At 38.6% G+C, this 9,613-nt stretch overlaps 1 protein-coding gene across 4 annotated transcripts in view; it reads right to left on the bottom strand.

The window, feature by feature from the left end:
• Positions 1-2,348: 2,348 nt before the first annotated feature.
• The window catches only part of LOC100940908 (torsin-1A-interacting protein 2), a 24,042-nt gene continuing 16,777 nt past the window's right edge, over positions 2,349-9,613 (bottom strand). For all 4 annotated transcript variants that reach the window (XM_023510795.1, XM_023510794.1, XM_023510793.1 and 1 more), the window contains exons 3-5: positions 8,010-8,699; positions 5,165-5,266; positions 2,349-3,846 (exon numbers count right to left, since the gene is read on the bottom strand). In XM_023510795.1, coding sequence (XP_023366563.1) covers positions 3,086-3,846; positions 5,165-5,266; positions 8,010-8,699 — 1,553 coding nt within the window. In that variant the 3' untranslated portion in view covers positions 2,349-3,085. The remainder of the gene's footprint in view (positions 3,847-5,164; positions 5,267-8,009; positions 8,700-9,613) is intronic.

The following is a 9,613-nucleotide window of genomic DNA, read 5'->3' as shown; positions in this document are numbered from 1 at the left end:
GTCATTGTTGTTTGGCGGGTCCGGGCTGGGGATTCGAACCCGCCACCTTAGGTGTACGTGGCTGGCGCCTTAGCCGGTTGAGCTATAGGCGCCGAGCCGGAAAAGTTTTTTAAAAGAACAAACAGTTTTTAAAAAAGGAATTATGACTTTTAAAAGTTTATTTTTCTAAATTATATTGAAAGTAATGGATGAAAAATCATGCTCAACTGAAGGAACAGTGGATCTTTGTATCACCTGCGGTCTGAGTTACTGACAAATTAGGTATGTATACATCATGTATACATCGTACTGGTTCCTTTACAGATCTGAGGTAGCACAGGGCAGCAGGCTGACATAACAGTTCTACAAGGCACCATTGGTTTTGAGTGATGTAATGCTAGCATCTAAGCTCCAGAAATACAGAAAATATTGAATATGGTATATAGATTTTTTTTTTTTTTTGCAATTTCTTTTAATTCTATACTGCATTAGCGTTGATAGTACATTCATTATGCTTTGTGTTCAGGTCTTTTTGGAAATCTATTGTGAGATTCCTTCAAAGTCCCAAATGCAAATTGCTCCTTCAGGTAAGCCCCTATGCTCCATCGAGCACAATTTAAGCCTTGGGTTAGAACAGATTTCTGTGTTTTTCCTGTGGCAGATATTTTCAAATAGGTTCTTCCTCATATCTTTGTAACCTTTTTGGTTAAGACCATTATTTTCTTGATGTTTCCTAAAATCCTCCCATACTTTAATCACATGACTTCTTTAAAATATATATATGCACATATACTGAAATATAAACATATATATTTAGACTTTATAGAAACAGAGATGCCAAAATACTGAGACATTCCAGGATCATGGTGATGTCCACACAATGGAACAGACCCTTTGTTAGGTGAAGCTCATCTTACTAGTTCTGCTTTCAGAGTTCAAATGCTCATCCAGCCACACTGTTCTTGCTTTAGAATCACAAAACTTGGTCCAACAACTAATAATGGCCATTCACCCTTTCTGCCTCCCCTCACGACGTATTACATCACTTGCACTTCTCTAATTCTTAACTTCTAGTTAACTTGGCCCTTCTTGTTAGTCAAAAAATGAGCTGCATTACATAATGTGCCACCACTGCACAGCAAATAAACTGATAAAGTTATGCCAGTGTGCCCACATAAAATCTACTATTGAACTGGTTATTAAAAATCTGTTCTGCTGAAAAGGCCTTCAAACTCTCATCCTATACAATTATTAAAAAACCCATTTAGTAGAGACAAAAACGGAAAGCATCAGAAACGTGCTAGTAAATGCTAGCTTATACATTCTGCTGTTCATCTGTAGATGTTTATCTTTCATAAATTATCTATATAATAAACCTATATTGCATCTTCCTACTCTTAAGTTTTAATACATTCATTTTTTCCTACCCATTTCCTATCTTCTAAGATGTTTTTTCTCTTAATGGTTTTCAAACTTCATTTTCAGTGAAGCTCTGTTTGAATGAAATCTTATATAACATATAAAAGTTAAAAACAGAAACTGCTCTGAAATAAGGGGGGGCAGTAAGACAGTTTGAAAATTACTGCTCTAAATCATTCAAGAAAGCTGAAGTAAAATTAACAGCCAATTAGAATTTCTTCCAATGATTATAAATAACTTCTCCATTGATTTCAATATTTTATCTCTCTTTTTTTTTTTTTTTTGCAACAGGGTCTCACTCAATTGCCCTGGCTAGAGTGCAGTGGAGTCATCATAGCTCACTGCAGCCTCTAACTTCTGGGTTCAAGCAGTCCTTCTGCCTTAGCCTTCCACGGAACTGGAACTACAGGTGTTTCTGGCTTAGATGTTTTCATTCTTTTGTAGAAGGGGACGGGGAGATCTTACTATGTTGTCCAAGCTGGTCCTGAATTCCTGGCTTCAAGCAATACCTCCTGCTTTGGTCTCCCTAAGTGTAGGGATTAGAGGCATGAGCTTCCATGTCTAGCCTGATTTCAATTTTTTTTGAGACAGTTTTTTACTTTGTCACCCTTAGTAGAATGTCATGGCATCATAGCTCATAGCAACCTCAAACTCTTAGGCTCACACAATCCTCTTGCCTCAGCCTCCTGAGTAGCTGGGACTATAGGCGCCTATCACAAGGCATGGCTATTTTTTTTTTTAAGAGATGAGGTGTCACTCTTGCTCAAGCTGGTCTTGAATTCCTGAGTTCAGACAATCCACCCACCTCAGCCTCCCAGAGTGCAAGGATTATAGGCATGAGCCATCACACTCAATTTCTGATTTCAATTTTTAAGAACTTTTTTTGATACTAGGTCTTTCTATGTTGCCAGGGTTAGAGTCCAGTGGCATCATCATAGCTCTGTGCAATCCTCCTGCCTCAGCCTTCCACATGAAGGCTTAGAACTACAGGCATGAGCCACCATCTCAGCCCAGAACATTTTTTGAGCATAGTTGTTCTCATCTCAGCTTATTAACAGAAAAAAAGCACAGTGCCTTACATAAAGAATTTAGTTTAAGTACATTATGGTTTAAATCTGTATTTTCTTTTTTTTATACTACTCACAACTACATTATTCAAGTGGGTTTTATCAGTACCATGCGCTAACCGACTGCGCGACTGGAGCTCTTAAAGTGGGTTTTAAAGATACTTAACACGTGCTAGAAAAAATTTTCTAAAATTTAACATTGCTTCATAATTATAATTACTTTAGTCCAAGTTCAAACACTGTCTGAAAGATTCTTTACAGTCTCAACTCAAGAAAACAAAAATCATTCTGTAGTTACTCTGAAAAGTATGTTCCTGTGCAATGATTTGGTTGCTATATTTTGGAATTTTAAAAAATCCCTTGGTTATAGATACCATGTTGTATTTCAAACCTGATTTGCTCAAAAAGGCAAAGAAGAAAGTCACCAATTTTTAGGTTTGTCAAGGCTTAGATTATTAGAAAGATTTTACAAAAAGTAAAAAATAAAAATTTTTTTCCTAAGATAAGCTCTTTTGTGCTTTCAGGCTATCCTTTTGCATTTATTAGCCTCCTTCCACATACATGGAAGGCCTTCAAAGTGACTTTTTCATAAGCCATGCCTTCTATAATCAACTCTGAGCTTAGCTTTTTAAAAGGCACCCCTGTTCCTCTATGTTCCTCACTGGCTGAACGGGCAGTACTAGGTGTGAAATACGGCTCCAGAGGCCACTCAGTTTGTCTGAGTCCATGTGGTTGAAGGAGCTAGGAGTGTTAGCATTGGTAAACTTGGCCCACAGTAAATCCCTCACTTTTTCTTCCGTTTCTCTTGGGCCTACACTTGCTTCTAAAGTTTCCTCCTCTAGTAGAACAGTCAGGACCAGGGCCACATCTTTAAAGGCAGCATTTTCATGATCACAATACTTGTAGAAGATCAAGGTGGAGCCTGCAGGAAGGGATTCAAAGTTGTGCACCACGGCAGCCTTCTGGCCATTCTCAAATCCATTGCTCAGCTCCATGTCAACCAACAGCTTGACTGTGTCACTGTCCTGTGAGGTTCTTCCAGCCCCATCGATCTCAATAGCAGAGACCTTCTGAGAAGAGGTGTAGGCATCCGCAACGTGGTGGCTCAGGCACTTCAGGGTCTCTCTTCCATCTCGAGCTGCTGTGAAGATGAGGGTGGCTGGCTCAGTGGGGTTTGAAGCATTGAGGTGCTTCTGGAGAAACTTACGTCCTCTCTGCCACAGGAAGGAACTCTGGCCTGGAAATTTATCCTTCAGTTGGCTGAAGTGAGCCAAGAAAGCCTCCAAAGCTGGCTTTTGGGGTACTTGCTGTGCTGAAAATGAACAGTAGCCAAGAAGACTTAGCATAATAATCGCAACCATGAAGCCAACAAAGATGGGACCTGCCAAAAGAATGAGGAAAGAATAGAATATTAGAACATGAGTCAGAAACAAAGCCTGCAGTAAACTAAAGTGAGGCAGAGATACTGTCAGATTTTATTCTGGAAGTAGTATGTATCTTTTGCCTAAGTCATTTAAACTGTCTGCTATTAAAGTTTACCAGAAATAGCCTTTCTCTAATCTCTTCTCAGATTATTCTTATTATTTTGTTGTTGCAGTTTTTGGCCAGGGCTGGGTTTGAATCCGCCACCTCTGGTATATGGGGCCGGCACCCTACTCCTTGAACCACAGGCACTGCCCTCTCCTCCAATATAATACAATATCCTTGCTAAAAGGTTAAAATCTAAGTTTATATATTTGTTCTAACTTATAAAGTGATTTAGAAATGAACTATCAGGATTTTCTTCCACCTTCTCAAAGTACCTATATAGCAGAACTTTTTCTTTATAGGGGTCAAACCTTAAAAATGTCTCTTGGGAAGTTAATACTCTAATTGAAAAGGCAGTTTTAGACTCCTGTTTAGGAAAAGCCCTTTCTACTCTGGGAATTTCCATTCTATTAAGCACAGTAAAACATTAGCCAGCACCCTTAAGGGAAAAATCCCTAAAACTTTCTTGTTCTATTTCACTATGAGTTATTATTAAACACTTAAAAATATATATTAATATAGCCAGGGACAGTAGCTCATTCCTGTAATCCTAGCACTCTGGGAGGCCAAGGTGTGAGGACTGCTTATGCTTACAAGTTGGAGATCAGCCTGAGGAAGAGTGAGACACCCTCTTTACAAATAAAAATACAAAAATAAGCCTGCTGTTGTGGCTGGCACTTACAGTCCCAGCTATTTGGGAGTCTGAGGCAGGACGATCACTTGAGCCCAAGAGCCTGAGGTTGATGTGAGCTAGACTGATGTCATAGCACTCTAGCGAGGGCAACAAAGTGAAACTCTGTCTTTAAAGAAAAAAAGGCAGGGGGAGGATAGGTGGAGGGAAGGTAATTGGTGGGACCACACCTAAGGTGCATCTTACAAGGATACATGTGGAATTTACTAGGTGTAGAATATAAATGTCTTAACACAATAACTAAGAAAATGCTATGAAGGCTATGTTAACCAGTTTGATGAAAATATTTCAAATTGTATATAAGACCAGCACACTACACCCCGTGATTACATTAATGTGCACAGCTATGATTTAATTTAAAAAAAAAAAGAAAAAAGTTAATACAAGTTAGAACTATTTAAATCTGTTAGTTTTCTCGGTATTCTCACTGAGGATTTCTGTATGTGAATCAACACTGCAATAAAACCACATTTGTTCTCACCATAGCACTGAAAAACCTTTTCCTTAATCTTTCTTATGGCGTCTTGTGCATTATCATTGTTTTCTTCCAATTTTTGTGTTTCTTGTTGATGATTTTCAGGCTCTAGGGGAGAAAAGAATCAATATTATTTTTAGATGGCACACTATTTACAGTGTGTATACCTTTATACCTCTCCTCAACCCAAAGAATTATTTGACTAAGAAAATTCTTATTATATTTTGTAAAATTTTCTTTTGTACAAAGCTAATTTTTTTCTACCATTTCCTTAAAGCCTCACTACTACTATCACTCTACTTAGAAAAATAAAATGAAGTGATGTGAAATTCATTCAAGATTACTGTTGCTTTATTCACAATTCCTCACTGCCCCTTACATCAAAGACAAGGAAACAACATTCTAATAGCAGCCAAAGCTATCTAAAATATGACTCAACAAAAGGTACCAAATTAAGAAAGGATTTAAGGAATGTCAGCTGTGCACAGGATTCCACATCCTGGGGCAATGGTGCTCTAATTCCAATCTCACATGACTTCTCAAGAACCCAAGTGTAAAAATAACTGAAGTATTAAGTTCAGAGAAATTACTACACGCTTGCAAAATAGCTTACAAAAGCAAAAACTCTCCATGAAGGAAGTGTACAAAGCAAGGAAAAGAAAATGAAGAACATTTGTGGAATATGTAAAAATACAGGTGCAGGGTGAGCACATCAATGTTAAAATGTGTGGGTGAAATGAAGGCCAACATTTTATAGCACTCTAAGCTTAATCACGCTAGAATCTAAATGTTATATACCCAGCCAGGGACCTCTATTAGCATATACGAGTATAAAGGAGAGCTCCTATCACACCAAAAACTAGGTTCTTAAAATATCCTATCATGGAATTTCGGAACTGAAAAGATCTTCAATGAACACCAACTCCAGCATCCTAATAACCCTTAACGTGAAAAAAGGTCCAAGAATGTTAACAGCCTAGTCCAAGGTCATATAAAGAGAGGTGGCTGAGTTGAGATCAGAAAAGATTTCTTACCTCCTAGGTTATATTGTGGATTAGCTCATTTTGCTAAGTTAAATAGCTTCCTACACATACACTACATTTTTCTTTTTCTTTTTTTTTTTTTTTGAGACAGAGCCTCAAGCTATCTCCCTGGGTGAAGTGCCATGGCATCACAGCTCACAGCAACCTCCAACTCCTGGGCTCAAGGGAGTCTCCTGCTTCAGCCTCCCAAGTAGCTGGGACTACAGGCACCTGCCACAACGCCTGGCCATTTTTTGGTTGCAGCCATCATTGTTGTTTGGTGGGCCCGGGCTGGGGATATACACTACATTTTTCAACAGTATTTTCTTTTTTCTACTTATAGTGAACCTGCATAATAGCGAAATTCTGATGGCAGATAATGGTCCATACAAATCACATTTATTCATTCATTCAACATTCATAAAGTTGTTTCTTTATGCCAGAAACAAGAAACACAATGAATGAAAGGGACATAATCCTTGCCTTCACTGAAGTTATAGACTAGTAGCTAATAAATGAAACATATATTTAAGTCAGCTATTGACTAAAATGAAACACACATTACTAGCACTTGGTCAAGTCTCTGGTAAACAGAATGTCTGAGAGAACAGAGTATCATCTCGTCCAATTTCTTCATTTTACCAATGAAACACTAGAATGCTAGGCAGTTAAGAGACTTGCCCACGGTCACGCCAGTTAGCAAGGGGTAGGGCCCCAATTGCAATCTACTGTAAGGATTTAGCACACTGCAACTCTCAACCTTCATAAGGGAAGACACGCTCATTTCTCTTATTATATAAGCAAAGAAAATCAGGTATAAAGCAATTAACTGATTTACTCAAAGTCCTAAAAAACTGAAATATGACTGAGCTAAGGATACCATACCATTAACATTTTTTAAAAAAATATGCCCAGCTTGGCTGGGAACAGTGGCTCACACCTCTAATCCTAGCACTTTGGGAAGCTGAGGCAGGAAGATCACTTGAGCTCAGGAGTTTGAAACCAGCCTGAGCAAGAGCCAGACCCTATCTCTACAAAGAAATAGAAAACTTAGCTGGCCATGGTGGCACCTGCCTGTGGGAGACTAAGGCAGGAGCTATGATGATGCTACCACCTGCTAGCCAGGGCAACAGAGTGAGACTGTCTCAGGGAAAAAACAAAACAAAAAAACTAAAAGAAAAAACTATACATAAGTATCTTTTTTTTTTTGAGACAGAGCCTCAAGCCGTCACCAGGTAGAGTGCTGTGGCATCACATCACAGCTCACAGCAACTTCCAACTCCCAGGCTTAAGCAATTCTCTTGCCTCAGCCTCCCAAGTAGCTGGGACTATAGGCATCCGCCACAAAGCCCGGCTATTTTTGGGTTGCAGCTGTCATCGCTTCGCAGGCCCAGGCTGGATTCGAACCTACCAGCTTAGGTGTATGTAGCTGGTGCCTTAGCCACAGGCACCCCAACATATATATTTCTTAATTTATGAAACATTTAGTTTCCCCAAAAGTAGAAGATTTTTTTAATTGTAAATAAAAATACGCTCATAAATAAAGAAAAGGCCAGGGGCAAATTTTTTAAAAGTGATGTCATGTTGCATTAATATAAACAGTAAGTAAAAACATTATTAAAGTACAGTCTGTGTAGAAAACAACTTCCTGTAATGCAATAAGCTAGTCTAGGAGAAGAGAAATTTCATTCTAATCTCAACTCAACCACACTGCTTTGTGTGATCCCCAAGATCACACAAAGTTCCTATGAAAGACAGGCAAAAGTTCTCTTGCTGTGGTCTTAGTAACATAACAATACACAACAGTATAGTTCAGTGGGTTCTCTCACCTGGCACCGGCTGTCGCCTCCTCAGTGTATCCTGGCCCTCTAGACCAGGACTCTGGGCCAGGAGGGCTATGGCAGCAGGTGGTTCCTGAGAAGCTCTAGTCCTGTTGCTCACTTCCTCAGGAAAGGCTGCAGGGCTGCTGTCTAATTGCGTATCTGCTCTTCCCTGGCCACTTGGAGAATGGGCAGGGTCTGGGTCCAAGGCTTCTTCACCCAGACTTCCTGAAGAGACATGATGCCCTTGTTCTCCATCCTGAAAACTCGGGTTGTTCTCATGTTCTGTTTTATCCGTTGGATAGTCCCCTAAATTTGTTTCATCTGGACCTTCTAAGGTATCGCCTGTATCTGCTCTTCCCTGGCCACTTGGAGAATGGGTAGGGTCTGGATCCAAGGCTTCTTCCCCCAGACTTTCTGAAGAGACATGATGCCCTTGTTCTCCATCCTGAAAACTCGGGTTGTTCTCATGTTCTGTTTTATGCTTTGGATAGTCCCCTAAATTTGTTTCATCTGGTTTTTCTGAGGTATCGCCTGTATCTGCACTTTCTGGACCTATTGTCTCTATCTCTTGGTGGTCTTTGTTAAGACTAGAGGCAGAGTATGCAGCCTGAGCTTCTTCAGTGGTACTTGCTGTGACTGTGGTCTTCAGTGCCTGAGAATTTACTGATGGATCATTTTCCAAATCCTTTTCAGAGTCTATTGAGATAAAAATTTATAATTTTTATTGAAAAAAACCCCATATTTTTGTATTTCAACAAGGTCCCTGATTAATAATATTTATATAGATTCTCATAGTTTACAAGGCACTCTAATTTTAGTTCTCTTGGCTTCCTCTAAAAGTGATTAAAATAAGCAAATTAATTATCATGTTAATAAATCCAACAAATACACTAATATAAAACAATTCTGAATGACAGAACCAGCTTTTCATTACATTATCTTCTTCTTTAATGAAAGGCAATGATGATCATCCATGGCAGCTAAAACTATTATGCAAAAAGCTGATGGAGTATTTTACAATGGATGAACCAGACTAACAAATGCTAAACCCGTATGATCAATCTTACAAAAACAGGGAAAAACCAGGGATCATTAACCTCCCAACACAATGCACTAAGAAATACACTAGATCACCTGATTAGTATTCTTGCCAAACAAGTGAACTTGAATCTGATCAAACTTTTAGAACTATCAGCTTTCCAAGAAATATAGAAATATATTAAATTATGCTTCAGAAAGGGGCAAATTCCAAGAGACAAAAGACTGCATTTCTTTAATAGCAAGAAATAAAAATAAATGGGAAAAAAGGAGGGGTAACCTGTGGGAGACTCAGGAGATCCATTAACCAAATTCAATACATAGACCATAATGTTTACAACCAGTTTAGAATAAACCAATCATTAAAAAAAAAATTGAGACAATCAAGAATATCTGAATGCCAGTCATTTGATGACAGTAAGGAATTATTATTCATCTTTTTTAGAAATGACAAAGGTGCTTTGAGAACCTTTATTCTTTAGAAAAGAATTCTCTCTTTTAGAGAGACACATTCAAGTATTTATGGCTAAAATTATAGGATTTCCTACAAATTTCCTTTTTTTTTTTTTTTT

This window comes from Otolemur garnettii, unplaced genomic scaffold, assembly GCF_000181295.1.
Source record: "Otolemur garnettii isolate 467f Iridium unplaced genomic scaffold, OtoGar3 scaffold00016, whole genome shotgun sequence".
Lineage (NCBI taxonomy): Eukaryota > Metazoa > Chordata > Mammalia > Primates > Galagidae > Otolemur > Otolemur garnettii.
The sequence above is the reverse complement of the archived record's forward strand: the minus strand, read 5'-3'. Positions and strand labels throughout refer to the sequence as shown.